This window comes from Cheilinus undulatus, linkage group 3, assembly GCF_018320785.1.
Source record: "Cheilinus undulatus linkage group 3, ASM1832078v1, whole genome shotgun sequence".
NCBI lineage: Eukaryota > Metazoa > Chordata > Actinopteri > Labriformes > Labridae > Cheilinus > Cheilinus undulatus.
In genome coordinates, this window is record NC_054867.1 from 40,180,710 (window position 1) to 40,207,264 (window position 26,555).

Here is a 26,555-nt window from a genome sequence, read left to right on the forward strand (position 1 = left end):
AAAAATGTTTGAGTTGCATTAATCATAATGTTATATGACCAATATACACACCTCTGCCACACATTAACACTGGAATGGTGTTTTTTTTTTTTAATGTTTTACTGCTTTTTGGAAAACTGTGCTGAAAGTAAAGCAACAACTAACCTCAATTTTAACATCAGTAATGTTGGTTGTAACCCTCATCAGAAAAGTAAGTTTGAACATAATTAATGTAGCACAGTTGTCATCATATAAGCACTCTAGGTGGATAATGTACAGTGCTTAATAAATTTATTAGACCACCTGTCATATCTGTCTCAGAGACCATCCAGCATCATGAAGTGCTGTAATGTGGACTCTTTCATTTTCAGTGAGCTCTCAACCTCAACCTTTTTGAACAGGAATGAGGGATTTCAAACTGAATTCACCCAAGTTTGACATATTAATCAAGAAATATTAATGTGCTTAACTATTTTTTCAGTTTTCTTGTAAATCAGTAAATTTGAAAATTCATGGATAACAAGAATAATTATATTTTAGCATTAAAAATATCATTTGGGTTAAAGAGCTTCTACATATTGGTGTATTAACCATTGCAGAAACATAAAAAATGATGTTGGTCATTACCAATGCTGTTAATTTAGGGCAGCTGTGGCATAAAACTTACTTTGGTTAGGGTTAGGTTGGTCTAATAAATTTGTTAAGCACTGTATGTAGCTAGAAACATATCTACATGTCTACCATTCATCTAGTCTGGCAAGATTAAAAACAGAAATGGATATTACGCTTAAATGGATATTACCTTTTTACTGATTAAAAAAATACAGAAATATAAATAATAAAGAGAAAACAAAGAAATCAAGACAATATATTTCAATTTATCTTAGAATTATGGCTGTCAACATTAATGGCATTAGTTGTGATTAACTAGAATCCACAATTAGTGCACTAATATTTTTTAATCATGATTAATCACATGCTTTGTTTTTGCCTTTAAAAGACTTTGGATAAGCCACTGCAGCGTCAGTGGACAAGTCAGAAGTCCTCTGAACCATGTATCAATCAGGCTTTCAAAAGATTAAAATCTTTAATTGCAATTAATCTCAGGATATCTGTAGTTAACCGCAATTACTCATACCCATTTCACACATTCAAAAATTTCACTATTTTGCCTTTAAATTTTTTGTTTTTGTTTCGTTTTGGATGTTTTAAACTAAGGGTAATTGACTTCCAATTTTAATACAGACATACTTTTAGAGGTAGATCAAAGATTTTAAGATGTGAACAGGAACTTATGTATTGAAGAAAATATAGAAATATTACATCTTCTGCGATTTGAAAATTGCAGCACGCCATATTGCGATTTAATCTAATTTGCGATTAATTGCCCAGCCCTAGTTTAGTTCATGTTAAAATCTTTAATCTACCTTTAACAGCAGATGTGTTTTAAAACTGAAAGTCAGTTATCCTAAGTTTGACATAGCAGAAAAATCTAAAATGACACAAAAATAGATTTAAATGCAAAATATAGGAAATTTAGAATGGGATAGAAAGGGTGCAATTAATCTCAATTAACTACGGAAATGAAGAGATTAATCATGATTAGAAAATTTTTTATCTTTTGACAGGCCTACTTAAAAAAATGTGTCTTAAATACACATATTCTTCTTATTATGTAATTACATATGATTATGTGGTCTTTTTGCATATTATGCATGATTTATATAATTATTTCTAATAATTAGTTTCAGTTAATATTATTTTGTAAATTGCCATACACTTAAAGCTAAATATAAAGCTAATATGAAACATTGTTTTACTGCTATTTTGTTTCCATTTAGTATTGTCTTATCCGCATGCACCATGTTGGGTTGACTGTAACACACTGTTATAACTAACCCCCACTGCAACAACTTTTAATTTAGCTTATCTAACACAGGCAGTTACATATTTAAAATCAGTGCTATGTTTTAGTCAACAGGATGGTTAATAAAGTGATAGAAGGTTAAGGCTAAAGAAATGTACTTTTATGCGATAAAAACACTCTTTCTCAGAAATCACTGCGTCCAAAACGGATGCTGTCGTGTCGAGATGACCAGAAACACATTCCACTCAAAAATGTGTACCATCCTTAAAGGTCCATGTTACATTTTAGTTTGTGCCCCCCTCGTTTAAACATGTTTTTTCAAGCGCTTCCTGCATGTTGTTCATGCAAACTGTCTAATAACGCTGCCTATCTGAGCGATCACAGGTAATAGAAGAGGATCTCTGCGGTGACAATTTTCAATTTAGATAATTCATCACATCGTTTTTCAAAAAACACCGAGTAAAAAGACGTGTTATCACATGTTGTTGCTGTAGATGTGATCAAAAGTGGCAGAACAGAAGCTGCAGAAACAAAGGCAGATCCAGCTGCAGCAGATAGGCGCTGTTATGAAGCAGATACATAGATAAGGGATTTCATATTACACTTAGCCACAGGCCCCTGCTGAGATTTATCACGCCATGAAATCGTGTCCATATTGCACTGTGCCCTATCTCAACCATCCATCAGCTCATTGTGCTGCTTTCACCACCAGGAATATTCTGCCCCGGTGTTGGAGGAGAGACGTCCCGAGTCTTCTCACTCAGGGATGTCTCCCCCTGCTGAGTCGCCAGTCCAACACAACACTGCTGCTCTGTCTGATAATGTGAACGAGAGTCACTCGAGTCAGGGTGATTAACAACAATCAGTGTATTCATGTTACACAGTTTACTGTGTGTTGCATGTGTATAATCCAGAGTCAAGAGGTGTAAACTACAGGGAGAAGCATTTGGATACAAAGAAACAGAACCCTGCTGAAGACCTTTAAGGTTGAAATATGTCGGTTTTTTTTAATGATTTAGCCTAATAATAAAGGCTTTTAAGTATTTTCTTCCTCATTTTTAACATTTTTCAGATGGAGTGCCTGGCTTCCTCTTTTATATTGGACATCATTTCCCCCTGTTCTCCAAGAGCACCCAACTTTGTCTTACAATTCCTACACTAAAGTCATGCTGAGCAGCCAGTCAACCCCTTTGTTCACTATAGAGCTGAGATTTATTCTCAGAGTTTAAACCTCACACCAAAGAGAAACATCCAACAGAAACAAAAGACTTGCAGCACAATGTTTGATATTGTGTCTTATTCTCCTCTTTTTTATTTAACAGAAACTGTAGTTACACCACTTTAGCTTGACTTCCATGAAATTCTAATGTTGCTATTACCAGGAAACTGTTTTATAACAAAGTAATATTTGATTAATGTGCAGTGAACACAGCACATTTAATATTAGATACAAAGTACACAATATTAAAGTGAGGATACACATTTATTAAAAGCATTTAAATATGTTTTATATCTCCACTAATCCACTTTACGTTAATGCATAATTTATATTTTTGTATATATAACCACTGTTTATGTATGTTGCTCTAAAACAGTGGTTCTCTAAAACAGTGTGCCTGGTGTCAGGCACAGTGTTGTGCCTTGAGGCTAGTCTGAGCCTTGGCAATTTGTACAACCATGCCTGATTATAAAGTATCAAAACTGGACAAACTCTTGGTGTTAAAAGGACTTTATATAGGTACAAAAATTTTTGGATTTGCTAGAGTAGATTGCTTTCATCAACAACTGTGAATTAGACTGATGTGTTTGAAAAGTAAGATGCAAAAATGTATATTTTAGCATATATTTTAGAAATTCACTTGTTCTCAAATGGGATAGCATTGTGAATCGGAAAATACATTCTTACTACAGCTTACTAAGAAAATTTAAAGAGAAGATTTTTGCATGGATATTAAGGTATTGTGCCTTGAGATTTTGGCTTTAATTCAGTTGTGCCTTCAGCAAAAAATGTTATATATATATATATATATATATATATATATATATATATATATATAGGCACTAATGCAATCCCATACTATTAGAGATGTAGGCTTTTGAAGTGTGTGCTAATAACTTGCTTGATGATCCCCCTCCTCCTAAGTTTCAAAACACAATTGCAGATTCTGACCACAGAACAGTTTTCCATCTTACCTCAGTCCATTTTAAATGGGCTTTGGCCTACAGAAGATGACGGTGTTTCTGGATCATGTTCACATGCGGCTTCATCTTTGCATGATACAGCTTTAACTTGCATTTGTGGATGGCACGGCAAACTGTGTTTACAGACAGGCAGTGATTTCTGAAAGTATTCCTGACTTCATGCAGTGATTTCCTGTACAGAATCATGCCTGTTTAAATGCAATGCTGCCTGATTTGTGTTGTTTTGTCACTACACAACTTTTGGTTGTGTTGGATCACTAAATGGTTGGAAACCTGTTCAAAGTGGCCTGTTTAATGTAAAACAAATCAAACTCGTATGTAATGCAAGATGTAATGAAGCCATGCATGATCATAGGTGCCAGAGCAATAGTAATATGTCAATTTATTTTGTAATGCATTGTCTATGAATTTCTTTAGGAGTTGATTTTACACACATGTACTTCACCACACCATGACCTCCACCTCCACCTGCCTGACACACACAGTACACTGTATGTACCTGCCTTTTATTTGTGTACTCTTTTTTTGTTTTTGTGTTCATTATTTCTGCATCTATGTTCTGATTTTTTGTTGTTTGAGCGTGGGCACGCCCCCGCACTTACACACCAGCACATACACACAAAGTGTATTTGACACGGCAGTCAGGGGTCTCATTAGTGGGAGCACAGGAGCCCTGCCTTCTCCTGTCAAGAGGTGTGTGTCCCTACCGCTCCACACAGCCGTCTCCTGCATGTCATGTCAGGCAAGGCTCTGATTCTCTGACGCTCGGCTTTGTGAGGTGAGCGCAGAGACACACCCGGGCTGAGAGGGAGCGAGACGGGGGGGGGGACAGGAAGAGAGAACAAGAGAGGGAGACTAAAAGAGAGTGAGGAACAAGAGGGAGAACTGGAGGGGGGAGAGAAGTAGAGAGAGAGAGAGAAAATAAAAGCAAAGGAGGTTCTGACATTAGCAGTAATGAGGAACATGGAGGATGGTGCCGAGGGGGACATCATGACATTACTATCTGCAAATCAACCACTGCCTTGTTGCTGCCACTGATTCTTTCTGTGAGGCGTTCATGGTGGTACTGTATTTTTCAAACCCAACTGTCAGTCACAAGCAGAGACATCTGAATTTTTTTTACATTTGAGCTTTGATTTCAGGCTAAAGATATAGTATGTAGAAATTCTGCACTGAAATACCTATATTAATTTAAAATGTGACCATTCCTTTGTATTATATATATTTTTAATGGAGGTCTTATTTAAAAAAGATTCTAACAGGACATGCTTTTTTTATGGAGGCTCCCATCGGTTGCAAGTTCAATCGACATGGAAGCCCCCCCCACACAACTTAGGCATCTACCTCCTCTGCCTCCTTTCCATAAGAACTTCTTTAATTGAGGCCTGTTCAATAAAAATGACACCTCAAAAGTCATATTTACTAAACAGAAATCCAACTTTGTTTTCATTCATAAATGTCTCGTAATGATGGAGAAATGCACTGAAAAAGAAACTTCCTGATCGCGCTGGAAACAGCCATGCGCTCTAGCAACAGTTCCAGCACACGTGTACATTCTGGGACCACCTCCAGCCCAACCAGTAGGTGCCTTTTTCGGTGCATTTCTCCCTCATTGTCAGATAAACTGATGAATAAAAACAAAATGTTAGTTTTCTGTTTCGTAAACCCACCTTATGATGTGCTGTTTTTACTGAACTACGTCCTTTATTCAAAACAGGAAGCAAACAGTAGAGATAGGCAGTGCTGGTCTAGTGGAATAGTACATACTGTGCGTTTAAAGTACAGTGAATTTATAAGTTACATTAATAATGATATTATGTATTATATTGTAAAATATATATTTCATCCAGTAACAGTCACTGAATCAAAGTATGTCTCATGAAGACGTGAAGAAACATAAAGTAAACTCCAAAAGAGTCATAAATGGCATCTTTAGCAGTTTACTTCAAACATATTCAGTTCTTTCAGATGATTATTATTGTTTCATATTTCTAATACTGCCATGTTGCATGACTTTAAAGTCACTGCTATGCTGCAAATAGTAAGTGAATTGTCTGATCTCTAGTCAAAAAATATATCTTTACATTTCATACAAGCCACATTATCTTTAAACATCAAGATCAGGACTTTTATGATACCAGATTTTACACTTAGATATCATAGTAAAATCAAACAAAAATAGAAGTTCAGGACCCAATACTGAGTAATTTCTTGTTTGACCTCCATGTTTTTATGGCAATTCAGAAACTCTTCAAATAGATTTCCATGATTAAAACTAGAACCATGAGCTTACATTGTGCCTAACTTTGTGTTAATAACATATTCAAGTCTATTAGTCTTTGACTTAGACTTTTTTTTGTGGAGCACCTGGTATGAATAAAATGTGTAGGTATGAAATAACATTTTAAAAATGGCCATTTTTACCTAGAGCTGCCTTGTGGGTAAAATTTTACACCATAAGAAAGCTACTAGTTATGAAGAGATTAACAATAGATGTTAGGAGAAGTCCTCTGTCATTAGATATGCTCAGTGCACTGAGTGAAGAAGATTTGTAGGTGGGGAGGTTCCAGGACAGGGTGATCTGTCCTATGAGGGTTTTGAATGTGACAGAGTTTTAGGCAAATATGGGGCTAAGGATTCATCACAGGCCTGAGGTGCCACAGCCTGGGCCCTTAGGGTGGGGGCAGAGTCAAGCTCGACAAATGTCAACACACGTAGTCGCTCGGCAGCCAAGGCCAAGCTCAACGGCATCGCTTTTGCCTGGGTTTTCACCCCTGGTGAGACGCTTAGAGAACGTCTTCAGTTTCCAAGCCCTTGTGGCATGTAAGCTCAATGAGGGGCTCATGACAACCACCTGAGGCCACACTTGCTAGCCACATCCACCACGATTCTGACCTTAAGGTGCAGACTTTGTTTTTAGTTCAACAGATTATTTCCCCATGCCTTACTCGCTACATTTAGTGCCTTACTTCAGCCTATATTTTTGGCTTGTGAAGTTTGGCACAGTTCTGTATATAGAGACCCCCGAGCAGCTCCAGTCTCATGAAGCATTGATATAAAGTAAAAGCACTAAGAGTAAAGCTAAAGTACTTGACAAAATGCTTGGCAAAAATGTGAACTACAAACAGAAAGTTGTTAAATCTGATCTCATATTTTCTTGGTACCAGATTCTAAACTTTATGTAGCATCAAACAATATAGATGCATTTTTCAAAACAGCAATAATGGGCTTCAGTATTGGTTATTTTTTGTATTTAGTTATCAAAAAATGCCGGCTAACTCTTGCACAGGTATTGATAATGTATTTTACTTTATTCAAACAGGACTATTACCATTTACATACAAAAATCTGTTTTATAATTGCCAAAAAGTTCCACACATATGACAAACAAAAGACCATAAAGACAGACACACATCAGCAGCATCCAGCAGTAAAACATGTGCAAACACAGGTCAAATGTCCCTTAATTCTGGTTTCAAACTCTCCTAAACTATTACAATGCCCAGCTTTAAGGTGATGCTTTAGCTCAGAGTAAAATGATTGAGTAAAATCTTACAAGTCTTTCTCTCTTTTTAGACAGCTTTTGATCAAAAGTATGACTAAATATCTGAAGTTATTCTAAAGCTTTTGAACTTACGAATACTATCAATCAATAAAATTATGGGGGTTTTGTTGTCTCAGAACACCAGGTATGGAAAAGTTTCAAAGAATCAAACGTTCTGACCATATTAGTTCAGATAAACATCTTATTTTATGGTATAAAAAGCAAAAATGAAGGTCTGAAATGGTTGTAATAAGGAAAAAAAATCTGCCAATAAGGGAAGCAGCTCGTCTTGGCAGATATATTTATATATTATTTTCAAAGGCCTTATTTTTTGCTTTTTAAATCTTGAAATAAGATGTTTATCTGTCTTGTCAGGTGAATCTGGCTTACATTAGATGTAATAAGATATTTTTGACCAGAAATGAGACAAATCCACTCACTAAGATTTGAGTTTTTTTGCAGTGTACATTTCTTAAACGTGTTGGCTTGTTCCCTGTTTGGCTTTCAGAGATGTAGTGGCAAGGTCCACTTCAACACTGCGCCTACTTACAATGTTTTTGGAGGAATTTCTTCCTCTCTCTTTTTAAAGTTTGCATTGAAACCGTTAATTATTTCCTAATGCTGCTACTTTGTGAGGTTTCTGCTGTTTTTCTGCCAGATTAATTACTTGATCACAGTTCAACACTGGAGGTGCGAGAGCAAACATTTTATTTTTTTCCCTCCTGACTAGCGTGTAATTGGAGCGATTGAACGTGACCTTTTGGTGCCTTGTTTTGGCAACATGGAGCAGCAGCCAAACTCATAAATGAAATGAGGCTTTTTAATAGTGTGTTGGTAGATGCAGTTGGCTTGTGAAAACACCTGGATCACAGCATCATATTACATCTGATTCAAACTCTCCTTCTTTTATGAGTTATATCTCATAAGGCATCATGGCTGCTTTTTAAAAAACATCCAATTAAGCTTGAACAAATCCACATCTGCCGCCCATCATATCCTCTTACTTAGCATCTGTCTGATGTGGCAAAAGGCAGAAGCAGCATTTTGCTTTTGCTTTCATACTTAAGTAGGGTATGATTCATAAATCCACTCTCTTAATAATTCTGCTCAGCTTGTGTAAATGACCCTCCTGGGTGAATATAAGCTTGATAAACTGAGGACATGGATGAAGGCAGGGAGGAGAGAGAAAGAGGAGGAGGGAGGGGGTGATGCTCTAAGGCTCTTTGAGGAACAGAGTTGTTAGCGCCGTGCCCTCAGGGTGAATGAGAAGTAGCTCGGAGCGCTGCGAGGCCCAGGGTTGGCTCCCCCACCTCAAGGCGTGTTTACCGTTGTGTTGCGTGGCGGCTGTGCTTTTGAAGGATCAGTCTTGAACGCGCCTCTAATTAAAGCTGTCATGGCTGGGTGCCTGCAGGGATAATGTTCTATTATTATAGTCATTTGTTTCAATTAAACGCTGGGTGATTTTACAATAGCAGCCGTGAACCTGTGTGAGTGAGCCATCACTCTAAACAAGATGGCTCTAGTCAAGCAACGGAGGAAGGGGGGGCGAGGGAATAAAAAGTGGCAGGAAACGGGGGAGCATTGATCACAGTGTATTCAGACAGGATGGGAGGGAACACGGGGACAATCTGAAGGTGTGAGAGCGCAGACTGAAGCAGGTCAGCAATGAGAAATTCTTCAAAGAAGGGAACTTTCTTCCTCATTAGTAAGCACATTTGAAAAATTACTTACATCTTGAATTAAAAAGTGAAACTTCTCTAGCAGACAATCCAAACAGGGGCAGAGGAAACAAAGGGGAGGGTCAAGGGCAGTTTCGGCTTCCATGGGCACCCCAGAATCTGATTGGCTACCCGAGTTGTAATCAAACAATTAAACAACTAACAACTAAATTGTTGAGCTGTGTCTCCAAATAAAAAGTTGCTTTAGGATTTTTTTTTTCTTGTAAAGTAGGACTATAACTAGGAGAAAAATGAGAAAACGAAGCAGTCAGTAAGCACAATTTCCTTTATTGTCTTTCAATAAGTCTCCACTAAGTCTGGTGGAGTTGCCATTTCAGTCCATCTCCCTTCCTTGTCAGTGTGTATGCGGTATGTTTTACTGTATATGTTGTTAATCAACATTGCCATTGCCATGTTTTCGTTTTACTTCCTCTTTCAGTAGGCTTGCTTACTGATTGGCTGTAGCTCTGTTTGATGCTCTTGTCTGCTTGGCTTTTCTCCACACACAAACAGGATTTTGGTTGTGAATATTGAACATGTTTAATATTCACAATCTGGGGTCAGAGCGCCTCCGATCAGATCGGTAAGGGAAAAAGTCTGTTGTAATCCACGTTATACCACAGGATGATTTGGCAAGATAATCTTTAGAACCACTGGATAAACTGGCCTTTGCTGACTTTGGTTAGAAGGAGGGATTCGGCCAGGCGATTATCTTGTAGTGTGTTGCCCACATGAGTAATGATTTCAACACAGATTTCAACACTGGATTAATATTTTTCACTAACGAGATATGCTGTAAAGTTTGGAAGTGCTTTTTTTAGCACTGATCTGAGTAGACGAGGATGGTAACTGTTCTGCAGGTGAAACCTGTGTTGAGCTCTTCCTACTTCCAGCTTTAGTCAGGATGTTTTTCCCAAAGCTGGCAAATGGTACTACATTTAGTTTTTATTTGATGTACAGTAATGATGTACTTTGAGTTTATATTCCGCTTTGCAGGTTGTTTTGGCATCAGTGATATGATAAAATGATGTTACATCAGCCAACCCATGAGACTTAGAAGATCCAATCCAGTCTTTACAGAACCTGGTTTTTGACAGAATATAGTGTTATTTTGAATCAAGATTTCTGTGCACTGGACTATGACTTCTGTATAACACATTGATGTTGGTAGTTTAGGTAAATATGATAGGTAAATATAGAAATGCCTATGTCCTGCACGAGTGAATGCTTAGCTAAGCAGTGTTTCTCAAATGGTTTTGCAAGACACACTGGTATGCCTTGAGGCAAGTCTAGGTGTGCCGTGAGAAATTGTATATCATATGTCATTACTAAAACTGTACAACAAATTAAGCATGTAGCGTTACTTCTGGCAGACCACAGTGTCAAGTGCTGCCAGCTGATCTCACTCAAGCCCTCATCAGCTAACTGCCAGCGGTGCTACTCCCTCTGCAAGCAGTTTATGTGACCCTCCTCCAACCCAGCTCCTCCGTCATACATCTGACTTAATCAGAGTCATTCTGTTGTCATGATGCCTGCTTTGCTATGGGTTTTTGCTGCTTCCCCTCTTGCCTCAAGCTTTCCTTGTAGGCACAGGAAAGGCAGGAACAGTGCTTTTCTTGAAGGCTCGTGGGAGGGCAGGGAGATCCCAGAACAGCCATATCACCAAAATAACAGCAGTAAATGCATAATGATAGCTGCTAATATAACTAAAACATTATAACTGCAACTGCAGTTTCTTGACTAAGTGGGCCTGCCTGAACTGAAATTACTGTAATATGTATTTTGAATGGAAACAGATATGGTGTGTCTTGAGATTTTGGCTTGGTCTTAGGTGTGCCTTGGGCAAGTACAGATTGAACACCAATGCACCATAGATGGACTCTGAAAGTCATTGAAGTCCCAATAATACCTATATCAAAATGTCTTTTTGTTAGTTTAATAAATGTGTTTACGGCTTGGTAAAAAAAAGAACAATTCAGTCTGAATATCTAATTTCTTCAATGGAAAATACTGGTTTAATATGTCCAATCTGTCTGAAAATATAAAATGTCCATGCTCTGTGCCCTTGCTTGGCCAACCCAGTCAATGAAGTCTCGATGCACTGGCGGACACACACTGAAAATTTAATGTGATGTTTGGTGTTAATGAATTGAAACACAAACACAGCATTTATTGGTTCTTCAGCATCCAGAGTCTGCTTTATTATGAAGCCAGAGCACTAAAACCCTGCATGTGGATCGCCCTGCTTATTTAACTGATGAAACAGATGCCACTCTAGTATCATCATCATAATTATGGAGCAAGGTTAGCTGTTTCCTCTGCACTGGTGTCAGCCTCTCCTCTTTCTCCTTGTAGCCATGCAGGTCTCTCTTCTTCTCCTCTTCCTCTCTCTCATCTCAGTGCTGGTGGTCAAATCCCCTTAGCTAAATCAAATGGTGCAGGCAATTGGAGCGGCCGTGAAACCATTTCAAAGGTAAGGTCAGCAGGAGCAGGGGGAACAATGGCTTTGTGATATTCCATCTCGCACACAATGTGCTACACATAATTGGAAAGCCTTTGTTATTTGACTCCTATTTGACTATGATGTACAAGATGTGAATACAAACACGACAGGCGCACAGCGATGGCGGAGGAACGCATTCACACCGAGTTTCCTGGCTTTACATCACAGTTTAGGTCCGCCTGGGTGCTCATCACCGAAAAGCAATATCCAACTGTCCCCTTGCTAACTTTTAAAATGGGTTTGGTACTTAGGTCGTTTGATTTTGTAGCTTTTTCTTTGCTTGTTATGTCTTGCTTTGTCTGAGTGTCCCCGTTCCCTCTTTCACTTTTCTTCCCTTCTGTTTATGAAGGACTCTGATCTCCTGGGGCTTTACAACAAACAATGAAACTGCTGCAGGTTAAACAAAGTTACGACAATTCCCAAGGGGACTCAGAATCCAACTTTATAAATAATGTAAATATAAATTTAGGCCACTGCTTTGCAAGTTTGAAGTTATTGGCGTATAGTTTAAGCAGGAAATGCAGCAGGAAAAATAATGCTGTAAAAAGCTAATGAATCCATTAGTTAGGACTGACAGCAATGCTAGCTTTTTTCACCCCCTACAATCTACACAGAAGAGCTTGATGTTTAATGTCATAATGGAGAAAGGGTGGAGCTGACTAGCCTAATCCTAACCCAAAGCCGTGGACTGTAAAGCAAAGATTGCTTTTCATTTGATTTGTTTTTCTTGAAGTTTAACTGTCATACTGAAGCTGAAATTTGCCAAAAAATAGACAAAAACACAATTTGTAGTGTTCTTGTCCAGTGTGTAAAAACTCTTGACGTAAAACCAAGCTAAACTATTGCAATGAAGACGGAGTCATACTAAGGTTTCTCTCATTTACTGAACTTTGTCCACATTAACATTTGGTGGAAACTGCAAATAAAGATATAAAAACATTCAGTGTTTACTATGCTACAGAAGAACTGCAGCTCACATGCACATGAAATAAAACTACAAATACACAAACATATTCCAACAATATCCGATAAAATATTATGTCTAAGATCTCTGTAAAAACATAAAATACTCACAGCATTGCCTGTCTTATGCCTCTAAGTGGATGCAAGTGGATTGTCCTCAGCTGTCTGGCTGCAACTGTCAACCAACTCCACAACAAAACAAAGCCCACCCACGAAAGTTTTGTAAGCCAACCCACAAAAGCTAAGAAAGTCAACCCTGAAAGTGCCAACTGCCACTAGGCAACACAAGATTTGTAACACTGTCTTCATTCTCAAAAAAAGGCACAATTCAAATGGTAAAAAAGCTCCTTGTATTACACAGTTACATTCATTATTAATCTTTAATTTGATGTATTTTTTATGAGATATTTAAAGATATTTAAGTTAGATATTATAGTAACAATACTGGAAACTCAAGTTTGATCTGATTGCTTAAGAAATCAAATTTTATTAATACCTGTTCTGATCCTGTGTCCACAAAAATAGAAATCCAAGGCACCCCGAATGCTAACAACTGCAAGTAAGAATGTGAATGTGAAATACATCCTAAGCAATGGGGTTAGGCTTACTAACCCTAACCCCAGTCTATCTGGCATTTCAGGTTAACAGGTTTAGGTTCAGGTTACTGTATATTTACCTGTAGCAGTGGCAGCTGGTTCATGAGTCTCCAGGGATGTCAGAATTTTTTACTGAAGAAACATTCATTGGCTTGATGCTAACACATAAGAGAAAATGCCAGGCTGCTTTAATAAGAGTGGTTGAACCCCACTCTGGTGTCCTCTATTGACCTGTATGTAGATTTTTTTTCTCAGCCAGGGTGTCAGTGAAAGCTGTGACACAAATTAGAAACAGATAAACAATGAAACAACACACCAGAGAGGGGGGAAACTATTTAAACCCTCCTGTTAAATTATGATCAAAAATAAAAAAATCTACCTGACCAAAGTTCCAAAATGATAAAAGTACTAAACCTGGAAAGCAATGACTAACAAAACCCCAGTGCTCACTCCATACCCCCCACCCTTCTCTGGACCAGCTAGCTCTCTGGGATGACACCATTAGGTATTAGCATACAGTACCTATGGCAACCAGCAACCTTTGTCAGGTTCTTCCATAATATTTGTGCAGCCGTCTGCCGCCTGCTTTATTTAGCCAGGGCTTGATGACACTGTGATAACTTCTAGCTCTTTCTGTCTCACTCAAGTGAACTTAAAGCTCTCTGAGAAACCTTTAAAATGAAACAGGACTGAGTGTTGGGAGTTCATTATCACAGCTGGAATGGTTGGAGTAATAAGTGTGTGTCCTTTAGGTGTTATACTGTACTGTAAAGGTTATCCATGACCTTAAGTCTTAGGTTTTTCTTCTCTTACTGGTACAGAATCGTAAATATTTCAGCTAAAAACCAAAGAAGCCCAAAGCAGACATGCATTTATACATTTAATACTACTCAAATAGTATCATCTGTTGTCTCAAGATCTTGAGATAGCCTCACAATAAAATGTATGGTACTTGTCCTCTTATGGCTTCCAATACAAAAAGCAATTTAATTTTAAAATAAGTCCAGATCTCTAGACATCAAACCATACTTGCTTTTGTTCCCAGAAAACCTCATCAAATGAAATACATGGGGGAATGTCCTCTATGGGCTTCCATTGAATAATATTTTCCATTCAAAACTTAAAATCTTGAGAAAACATCTGAAATTATTTATCTCCAGAAAAGGTATCAATAAAAAAGTATAAGAGAATGCCCTTTTGGGCTTCAGAATGGGCAACATTTTTTATATTTTATCCCTCAGATTCTGTAAAAGAAAGTGGTTACACTGAGGTAGACTTTGCCAAAATTGGCAGCATTAATAAATACAAATAAAAATGAAAATAATACACATTGATATTTCACTAAACTTCTTTCGTGTACATTTTTCAATCAAGATCAGGCAGGATCATAAATATCAAATTTTAATTTTTTTTTTACCCTTTTAGTGCCAGTTAAAATAAAAAAATACATATATATATATATATATATATATATATATATATATATATATTAGTGCTGTCAATCGATTTAAAAAATTAATCAAGTTAATCACATGACTATGCTGTGATTAATCATGATTAACCACAGCATTTCTTTAGTTTTAGTAATCTTTAGATTTTTAAACATTATTTTCAAGTGTTTATTTTCATTATTTTAACTTTATGTACAGCACTTTGAAAGCGCTTTTTACTAAAAAAAATGTATTTTTATTATTATTATTATTATTATTTTTAATATTGTTATTATTTTTGTTATCTATAAAGTAAAATTTAAAATACTACCATATTTTAACATTTAAAATACTGCTTAAAATGCCCATCTCTCCCCTAAAATAGGAACTCAGATATAGATGTGCCTCAGTTTTTAAAGCCTGACTGACCCAAGGTTTGGCCGTTGTAACTCCTATGAGTCAGACGCTGAGTACCCACAATGCCACACTGAACTCCTGGGCTCTGCATGTCTCCCTCTTGTTTATATTAAACATGGTGTGGCTCAGATTAAAGGGGGGACAGTTTTGCCTGGAGGCTGTTGCTATGGAAACGCGTCTGCCATAGCTATGATAGGCCATTCATGTTTGATTAATTGGTTTTTCAATGCTTCTTGGTTTGTGAGGACCCTTAAAGAGCAAGTCCATGGAAAATGGAAAATTAATGGATTTCTATTTCCTCCTCTTTCCTCTTTTCTTCCTCTTTTTTATTCCTTTTTGCATTACTACTTATTTTGCTGCAGCTATTTTCTCATGTTTTTAAGAAGTGTAGCATTTTGAATTATGATTGGAAGTTGGAGATTGCTGTGGATGGGGTTGGAGGGAAGGGGGGAGGTTGGAGCTCGGTTATTTGAAATGCAAAAGGAATGTCTTTGTTCGTGGCTGCCTTTTGTGAGCAGCTGCTGAGGCAAACACAGAATCTAATGTCGTGTGAATATTATGAGTTTTCAAAGCAGGCCAGAACCTCGTACAACATCACTTTGTTGTGCATTTTTATTCCAGCAATCTGCTGGGACCAATTATGATTAGAGAGCCGAGCCTTCATCTCTGAACCTCCGCTCGTGTTTATCAAGACCCTTATATGCTCGGGCCTTTTCAATTTGATCTTTTTAGCACTTCACTAATGTGTAATGTATTATTCAACTCATAAATGTTTAAACGAGCTAACAAATGCTAGTTCATCACTTTCTGATCTGTAAATTGCCAAACATTCCCATTTATGCCTGCATTAAAAGCATCCTTTGGTCTGTGCTCTGTGTTCTGTCCTGATGAATCTTGGAGAAAAGCTTTTGATGTAGTTATTACTGAAGATCTTTTAAGAGCACAACTTCTCCAGAGCGGGATAATCACTCTGAAGATGGTTTCTCTGCATGCTGGAGGTCACTCTCCAGCTGCGAGCAGCATTTTTGTTTCTATTTCTATTTGAAAAAGGTGTTATTTAGCATGGCAGTAAGTAACATTTTCCTCTAACATAGCACACAGAGAGCATAATACATCTGCAGGGGGTTGATGGGGTTGTTGATCAATGCTGCGGGTTGCTGTTGAGATTTATGGCTTCTTAAAACTTCATGTTTTTGAAGCAGGAGCTTAAATATTCTCCAAAAATTCCAGCTGACCGTGGTGTTAACCCTGAATGGGCTTGTCCCACTTTAGTCTGGTTACCTGGGAAAAAACAAATATAAGTTGGATTCTTTTACCTTTATTAATTATAGAAACTTGCCCCAAAAAAGCTGCATCATTTTCAGTGATTTGATTTTAACCCTGCTTCTTGTGTCGCTGTTGAATGGTTGAAGCCATGCAAAATTTGGCCAAATACATACAAATTTGGTCTCTGTAACATTAATGTCAAATCTTTTTAGGAAAGATGATGCACCAAGGTTTAAGAGAGACAAGGGCTTTGATAGAAAATATCACTTAAGTCATGTTGCTGAATAAATATTCAACTGGTGCAAGGGTCCATGGATGTTATGACTTTACCAACAATGGGAACATATACCTTCCTTATGGCCTGTTTTTATACATATTTGTAATGCTTCAATGTTACAGATCATCAAACAAATTTTGAAAGTAGACAAAGATAACCAGAGTAAATACAAAACACAGTTTTTAAATTATGATTTCATTTATAAAAGGCAAAAGCTATCCAAACCTACCTGGCCCTAGGTGAAAAAATATTGAGAGCGATTATACACAAATAGAAAACTTTGAACAGTGTTTAAACTTCCCAGGAATGGCCGGCCTATCAAAATACTTCCAAGAGGGCATTGACAACTCATCCAGGAGGTCACAAAAGAACCCAGAACAACATCTAAAGACCTGCAGGCCTCACTCGACTCAGGGTCAGTGTTCATGATTTAACAATAAGAAAGAGACTGGGCAAAAATGGCATCCATGGGAGAGTTCAAAGGCCAAAACCACTGATGACCAAAAAGATCACAAATGCTCATCTCACATTTGGTCTAAAACAGCTTGATCCCCAAGACCTTTGGGAAAATATTCTATGGAATGATGAGAAAAAGGCCTGGAAGGTGTGTATCCCATTACATCTTCTGTAAAACTAACAACATTTCATAAAAGTACATCATACCAACAGTCAAACATGGTGGTAGTAGTGTGATGGTCTGGGGCTGCTTTGCTGCTTCAGGACCTGGACAGCTTTTCATAATTAATCAAAGCATGAGTTCTGCTCTCTGCCAGAAAATCCTGAAGGAGAATATCCAGCAATCAGTTTGTAACCTCAAGCTCAAGCCCATTTGGGTTATGCGGTGGGGACAATGGCTTAAAAATTCAAAAAGAAGGTTTTCAAGTGGCCAACTCAAAGTCTGGTCTTAGATCTGATTGAGATGCTGTGGCATGACTTTAAACAGGCTGCTCATACCCAAACCCCCCCCCCCCCCCAATATGGCTGATTTAAAATAATTTTGCAAATAAGAGTGGGCCAAAATTCCTCCACAGCAATGCAAAAGACTTACTGTCAGTTATTGCAACACTTGCTTGCAGTTGTTGCCTCCAAGGGTGGCACAACCGTCTCTTAGGTTTAGGGGGCAATTACTTTCTCACATAGGGCCAGGTATTTTTGGCTTCTTCCCTTAATTATTGAAATCATCATTTAAAAACTGCATTTTATATGTACTGAGGTTATCTTTGTCTAACATTAACATTTGCTTGATGATCTGAGTTTAGAGAGTTGATTTATAGATGAGTCGCATTCATTCATACTGAAAACATCTGGAGAAGTGGAAGGCTATCACATTGCAGTATCCACACTCTTATCCAGATGCCAGTACTGCATGTAACTGATGAAGCAGACACAACAAAATGCATAAAGATTAATAGACCTGGCTTGCATCGTCCTCCTCTCCTTGACTTCCTAAAAAGTCTCTGGATGTAAAAAGCCGTGCAGGCATATGCAGAGGTAAAGGAGCCTCATTACAACGTCCCATCCTTTGTGCTTTTAAGTCAGTCGTGGTTGTTTACCGGCATACAGAAGAGCGTGTGATTGAGCACAGATAACCACTGCACCTGCTGTGCACTGACAGCAGATGGATGGACCTCCAGTGACACTGACAGTTACTGTATGTGACTGTACACTTCATAAATCATACATATGATGCATTGCTCCTGAAGGCACCTACTTATTGTGTCATACTGTATAGCTAACATTATGTTTAATATTTTAAAATCAAAAGATGTTATTCATTTTGTTGTGATTTTATTTTGCCTTATATTGTTTAATTTTACCCTTATTTGTCTGATGTTTAGCACACTTAAGACTGTGCCATCTATCACAGGGAGTTCTACATAACAGACAGAAGAGTTGCAAGTTTAAATAAACCATAGAAACTCAGAATTATGCTTCTGGGAGTTTGTGATGTTTTTTCCTGTTGAACTAAATTCATACCAAACCATGACCCCAAAACCGAACTACAAACCAAACCATGACCTCTGTGAACTGTTACACCCCTAGTCCAGACTAAATGGTTCAAGCCTTCAGGGAGTAATGCAAACGTGTCTTTTGTGGTGTTGTCTTCATTTTTGGGAGTTTTATGGGTTTTTTTGTGTTGTTTTTTAGTGAGATATTTGACTCTGAGCACTCTTCAGCTGCCTCCACACAAATCTCAATACAATCATAGTATTCCAAACATACAATAGAGAGAGACTCACACATTTAAAACAGATCCCTTCACTTCATTAAGAATAGCCAGAAAGAAAGAGAAGCTTAGCACCACCAGCATAATCTGAGGTTTTGTCTATTTACAGACATATTTCCCTCATTACAGTTTATTCCCTTGTCACATATTTTCTCTAAATTTAGAATCTCCACCTCAAAGTCTTTGCATATTTGGCTGATTGGCAAACTTTCCTGAATCAAGGAGAAGATAGTAAAGCTGGTGTTCTTCTCTCACCCCAGATGCAGGAGATGGCTTTGCACCACCACCAACAGCAACACCATCACCAGCACCCAGACGGCGCTCATTATGACCCTGCCCGTCACCACCACCACCACCACCACCACCCCCTGATTAACAGCTCACCTCCGATACTGCCCAACCCCATGAGCGCTCTGTCCCAGCTGAACCCTCAGGTCAGCCGGGGCGCTCTGCCTCACGGCTCCCCCTCACCTCCCGGAAGTAAATCGGCCACACCCTCCCCCTCCAGCTCCAATCAGGAAGAGGAGACTGATCCTCATTCAAAGGTACTCGTGTGGCTTCTCTGGCTTGTAGCAGGTAGAGGAGGTGGAGGCAAAAAGGGGGGCTTGGCTGTGCTTCTTAGAGCTGGTTTGCATGCTAACTGCAGTAGAGGAGAGTGTTTCTGAGGAAGGATTCAGAGGTAGTCATGCTTGTGCTTTTTATTTGGTTGGCTGGAAGTCTTGCATGGTTGCAGAAGTGTTGCTGTTAGAGGGAGCTGAGGCAATGATTTTTTTTCCCTTTTGTGGAACCAATGGTGTGCTGGAGTTCACATTTGAATGGAGCAAAGATCTGAAACATTTTTGCAGTGCATTTCAGAAATGTATTCACACCTTTTTATTTTTTACTAACAACATAATTTAACATAGAGTTAAAAAGGGCAAGTTTTCTTGCCACACATCTTAGCCTTTACATTTATAAACTTAAGTCAGTCAATTTTGAATTTATAGCACCAATGCATAACATTCTATCAAAGGAGCCTTTACAAAGAGGATATGTTTGCTTCACTCTTTGTTAAATTATCTATAGAGACCCAGCAACAGTCTACCAAGAGGTAGCCCTTGGAAACATTTAGCGAAGTTGCAGCAGTAAGGAAAACTTTCTCTTTACAGGTAGAAACCTCAAGCAGAGCAAAAGTCATCTTTAGCAGCCACCTGCTAGGATTGTATCAGTCTTCAATGTACAGTGAAATTTAAATATGTTAAATATTTATTATTTTTTATTATTTTATTTATTATTTTTATTTCACCATCTATTAATCAGATGAGGATAACATGGAAAAACAACTAAATAAATATTTCATTGCAAACCTTTCATTTTTCTCTAAAGTACACTGGGGCTTCTCTCACTTTCAATTATACCAATGCACATTTCTGCACATTTATTAAAGGCCTGTGCCCATAAACAGTGCTTTTTGCCCGGGCAGCACTCACAACCTTAGTTTCAGAGCACTTCACACCATCAATAAGAATCACAATGCTACAAAAATAGGCTTGCAGCACGATCAGCACTTCTGCTTCTCTTTGTATTGACTTTAAGGTTAGTTTTAAATCGTTATGTATGTTTAATATTGGTTTTATTCAAGGGCATTTCACAGAGGAAGTAGAAACACATTGTTGAAGAATTATGTCCTTGCATTAGCAGCAGTTCTAGACCTGGCCTTTTTCCCTTGTCACACCAGATTATCCTCCACCCTTCTTGATTTTGATTGGTCAGTAAGGGATAGGTGACACTTAATAGCGAAATGCTCTTCACTCAGTTTAAAAGTTTAATGCTTTTAAACTGAGTGACATGTGAGTGCAGCAAAAAAGGCTGATATCAAGTTCCTTTTCTACACTTTGGATGCTAACATCTAAAAACATTATATTTCATTTGTTTTGTAAAGATCAAGGCAGAAAAACAATGGCGGGAATTGTTGAGATTAAATATAAATGATGTCGATGGAATTCGAACTGGTTCTCAACTGGAACATGGTTCTCAATCCCCATGCCTAATCAGGCACAAAGGTGGAGGGTAAAATAAATCTTACTGTTGATCATCCATTTAAGAGTAAACTTAACTAGTGTGTAAACAAATCTGCAGACTGTAGTCTCTATTAAAGGTGACATGCTATGCAAAATACACTTTTCAGGCTTTTTTAGCAAAAATATGTGCCCCTGGCATCTCCACAATCCCCCCAAGAGTCAGAAAAATTAACCCCCCCCCCCCCTTCTCCACCTTTCAAGAAATGTATGCTGAAACATGTCATTCTTAGATTTTCTCCTCATGATGTCATGTGGGGAGTTAGCCCCACCCCCAAGTTTGATTGGCCCTCCCCGCTTGGAAGAAAGTTCCACTCACCTGTCTTGATCCTCAGGAGAGACACATCCATTTCATGTGAGGGGTGTGGTCAGGGGCAGCGTCCGACAGCTCATTAAATTTTAAAGCCACAGACACAGAAACAGCTCGTTCTGAGCAGGGCAGAGGGGTTCTTAGACATGAAAAAATCCAATACTGGAGTGTTTTTTCAGCAACAAACTTCGCAGGCGTGTTTCGGGGACCTCTGAGACCAGTATAATCTTGTCTTAAAGGGGTAAAATATGTGACCTTTAACAGACTTTTTTCTGGTCAAACAGCTTCAGTATGCATTCAGTGCAAAAAGCCTGAACACTAAAATGAATAAAGGGTTAATTTAGGTTGCACAAAGACTGATATCATCATATAGAAAGGCTTCTCATCACCCCCAATGAGAGTTGACTTCTAGCCTCTGACCCTTTATAGTCACTCTTTTATAAAAGCTGACTATAGTCTAAGGTAACTTTACACTACTTCATTCAAACTCATAAGAAGATTTGGTTTACAGTGGTTTAGCAAGTACAACAGTACAAGACGAGACAGGATAAAGTTATGGCAGTGTTCAGGACCACAAGGGGAATGCTTAATCTGTAGAAAAATAAAGAGATAAAGGAAACCAACAGTGAAAGCAAGGTGGAAAAGTTGCATCAGTGAGGCAAGATAAAGGAAGATAAAATATGCAAAGATGCATAAATGGTTACAGCATATGCTGCTGCAACATCAACTCTATTTTAATTTCACTATCATCTAATTATAAGCCAAAACTCCAGGACAGGCTTTAAACCTGATTCTTACTGTGCTTCTAATGGTATGTTTGCAAGTGTGTTAGCAAACCGAAACAACAAAATGTCATGAAACTTGAAAGAAAATCTTCCTATACAAGGTGACATTTGAAGTATTGCACATTTTGTACCAACTGCCTTTATACAGAAGGATAATTTAATGAGTTGATCATAAACAAAACAGAGTCTGTTTTCCAAAACCTTCATTTAAATCACTCATTTTTTTAATCAAAAGAGAAGGACACTTGTTTACAGTCATTTCTTTCATGTAAATCTCTAAATCTGCTCTCATCAATTGCCCACCAGCCAATGTCTCTGTGGATTTGCTCCACTTCTTTCAAGGGAATGTGAATGAGCGCATAATTGAATCTGCCACATCCTCACTGTTTCAAATCCATCTTTGTATTTAAACACTAGCTCGCAGTGATGCAGTATAACAAAAAGGGGGTTCCTTAAAGTAAAAATGTCGTTTCCTCCGTGTACTGTGCCGCTCAGTGTGCGTGTGAATAAAAATGATTACCACCTCTCCTATCAGTAAGTAATTCCATTTCTGCTCCCTCAAATTCATTCTGAGACCACATCAAAGCCTGAGCAGATACAGCAGGCGATTTAAAATTCCTCTCACCCCTGGCATGAAAAGTCAGAATTTATGACTTGCTGAACAACTGAAAAATAAAGATTTGAAAAGGTTTGATAAATTCAGCTAACAGATGTTATTCTGGAAAAGAGGAGGCAGAATAAAAAATGCTTTCAACTAGAAACTGTGTAAAAGTTTAGTAAAAATGCTGCAGTGTTTGAAGACTACATGGGTAAAATGATAGATTTAATCAGCTTTACATGCTTCACTTGCAGCTAATGTCATCAGTATTCAACAAGAGATTCAATTATTCCCTCCAGCTGAATCAGTAGTCTTTATCACCGCGGTATCAATAAGCTGTTTTGTCTTTTGCGTCTCTTTGATGGTCTTCCAGATCACGGGCGAGAAGCGGCCGTCTTCAGAAATGATGAAGCCCAAACCCAAACCCCAAAAGAAGAAGAAGAAGAAGGATCCCAACGAGCCGACGAAGCCTGTGTCAGCCTACGCCCTCTTCTTCAGAGACACCCAGGCAGCCATTAAAGGGCAGAACCCCAATGCCACCTTTGGAGACGTATCCAAGATAGTGGCCTCCATGTGGGACGGGCTGGGAGAGGAGCAGAAACAGGTAGATACAGATTGTGGTCATTCTTGCCTAGAGTATGGAAAATGGACAATTAAGTGATGTTTTTCCTTCAGCAGGACTATCAAACAACTCTTAATTTGCTCAGTTATTGGCAGAAGAAAGAAGCTATGAAACAGCACAGACAAAAACATCTATTTAATATTGATGGTGACTTGCTAGCACAGAGTTACCTATAAGTTTGGAGATAATGTGACATAACACAAAGATTGCCAGATGGGGGCAGGAAGTGATTTCTGCACTCAAAAGTCCCAAAATGACACATCGGGGAAATTTTTTTTTAAAGTTCTGAGAAATGTCAGCAGAAATGGATTAAAACCTCCATCAAAAGAAGCTGTAGATCAGGGTTGTCCAAACATTTTCCACTGAGGGCCACAAAGAGAAATATATAAGGATGTTGGGGCCACTTTTATATTCACAAGATGGGGTATCTGACATTGATAAAGTCATAAGCAGAATAAAGGAGGAGCTGGGGTGGAAGAGGGTTGCAGTAGCAGCTTGCAGAGAGAGCAGCAGACTGTGGCCAGGCAAGAGTAGTTTAAATACGGCAGCATGAGAGCGATTGGCCAATAGCATGCCATCAGCTAAAGACAGCTTGCGTGAGATCAGCTGACTGGGGCAGAGCTTGACTCCGTGGCCTGCCTGAAGTAACGCTAAATGCTTGATTTGATGGCTGACAAAGCAAATAGACAATCATTTTCAAGTTTTTGGGGATACCAGTCAAATTTCAGGGGCTCTGTTTCCCTTGGCCCTGGCTCTGGAAAATTTTTGGTTCTGCTATTTGCTGCTGAAACTCATCAGGGAATCAGACAACAAGATATAATTATTTTGGTTGCCAATATTTAAATGTTGGCCATATTTCATTTTATTTATAGAATTTGCAATCAAAATTGGTCCACGGGCCACATTTGGCCCTCGGGCCATAGTTTGGGCAGCCCTGCTCTAGATGGATAAAAATAATTGGCCGCCTGACCATTACACCAACAGGGGCTGTAATGACATTGTATTCAAATACATGCACTAAAATATGGATTTTAGCCCCCTTTTGCAGCTTTAACAGTCTCCACTCTTCTAGGAAAGATTTTGGGGTGTTTTTATGGGAAGTTTTGCCCATTCATTCTGTAAAGCATTTATGAGGTCAGGCACTGATGTTGGACAAGAATGCTTGGTGTGCAATCTCCATTCCAGTACATCCAAAAGGTACTTGATGGGGCTGAGGTCAGGGCTCTGTGTGGACCAGTCAAGTTCTTCCACACCAAACTCATCAAACCATATTTTTATAGTCCTGGCTTTGTGCACTGGGGCACAGTTGTGCTGGAATAGAAAAGGGCCTTCCCCAAACTGTTTCAAACAAAGTTGGAAGGAAAGCATTGTCCAAAATGTCTTGGTATGTCGAAGCATACCCTGAAAAACAGCCCCATACCATTATCCCTCCTCCACCAAACTTAAGCTTTGGCACAACCTGGTCAGGCAGGTAGTTCTCTTTCAGCATCTGCTAAACCCAGACTCGCCAAGACTCGTCACTCCACTGGACATGTTTCCACTGCTCCACAGTCCAGTGTCAATGTGCATCACACCACTCCATCCGACACTTGGCATTGGACTTGAGGATTTGTGGTTTGCACAGTTTTTGTGCCTACATTTAAGCCAGTGGAAGGTTAGAACTCTTCAGGAATGGCATCAGCAGAGCGTTGGCAACTTTAAGCAGTCACTGACCCCCACGCTGTAATTTTACATGGTCTTCTACTTTGTGGCCGAGTTGCTATTATTCCTAAACGCTTCCACTTTCAAATAATATCACTTACGGTTGACTGTGGAATATCTTGCAGGGATAAAATCTCACGAACGAAGCCATCACAGTAACACGCTTGTCACTGAGCTCTTTGGAGTGAAGCATTTTGGATCACAAATCTTTGCCACAGAGAGTACATCTGTGGGTCTGATTGAATCACCTGCATTCTATAATTGGCAGGTGTATCCAAATATTTTGTCCATATAGTGCAGCAGGTATCCTGTCCACCATTCCCAGTTATCCCCATCAGTGTTTTCACTTCCTGCCTCTCATCTGACTTTAGAGCACCATCAGAATCACATGATTACAAACATGCTATTTGCACAGAAGTTACACAACATCCTTAGATTTAATCTTCAGACAATCTGTAAAGTTTCTGTCAGCCAGGTCAAGGTTATTTAAAGTTCACTCCATTAACTGTGTATAAATGTTGAAGCTGTGCTTCCCCTCCCGCTTTTTATGAAAAATGAAACCAAAGTAAATCCTCTGATACGTTGTTGTGCACATTTGGATCCAGATTCTGCGCTGAAGATGGTCGGGCCTCACTTTTGGGGAGCTGTTGGAGTCTATTCTTCATATTTCATACTATCTATGATAGTGTTTTCTAAGTTGGGGATGCTGAGGATGGGGATGCTGGAATAAAGCACAAATAGAAAAAAATGTATAACATTGTTTAACAAAATAAAATGTCAAAAATGTCCTTTGTGGATTTTAAAGATCAAAGAATTTTAAAATGGTTCATTTTTTATGCAAACTTTTCATTAAAAGATTGTTGTTGAGCATTTTGCCTGTATTATGATGGGACAGCTGAAGGGAGAGAGAGAATATGTGGAGAGAGTTGGGGTAAACATGCTCCAAACAGTGCCAGGATCAGGACCAAAGCGTCAAGGCTTCCTCTGCTTAAGGGCGCCTGGTCTACCAGCTGAGCTTTAACAGCACCTACTTCAAAAATAAGAGCACATATAAAGAAGACATGAAATCACTTTTGGATATCTGAAATCGTGATATGTAAGGAATTTATGAAATTTTGCACCAGAGGTTCATGCAAGGGGCTGAAGCTGTATGGGGTCCTTGCCATTGCAAAGTACAGGATCCTCAGGTCTATGCTATCAGGGGGGCTGGAAGTTGAAGCTCTTGAAGTTTGTCACCACTCATTCAAAAGGCCTCTTTTCCCCTTCAGTTCTTTTTTCAATTGAAGTTTGTATAATATGAGTCATGTTTTCTACCATCCAAGGAATAAGAGGCCAAAACCTACACTCTTTTCTGCTCTGTTTGGTCTCACTTGACCAAGATTACAGGCTTTTTAGCCACTAACCTTCACCAAGCTGATTGCCAATTATGCCTGCCTGGTATCTGGTGCTTGGGAGCCACATTTTTTTTTTCTAGCTTTCTTGCATAAACCAGC

The 26,555-nt window shown here is 38.6% G+C and overlaps 1 protein-coding gene across 7 annotated transcripts in view; it reads left to right on the top strand.

Moving 5' to 3' along the window:
- tox2 (TOX high mobility group box family member 2) overlaps positions 1-26,555 on the top strand; it is a 235,417-nt gene that overhangs the window by 187,482 nt on the left and 21,380 nt on the right. For 5 of the 7 annotated variants that reach the window (XM_041783960.1, XM_041783956.1, XM_041783957.1 and 2 more), the window contains 2 exons: positions 19,250-19,534; positions 23,113-23,343. In XM_041783960.1, coding sequence (XP_041639894.1) covers positions 19,250-19,534; positions 23,113-23,343 — 516 coding nt within the window. The remainder of the gene's footprint in view (positions 1-19,249; positions 19,535-23,112; positions 23,344-26,555) is intronic. The other 2 variants (XM_041783958.1, XM_041783963.1) reach the window with 1 other exon arrangement.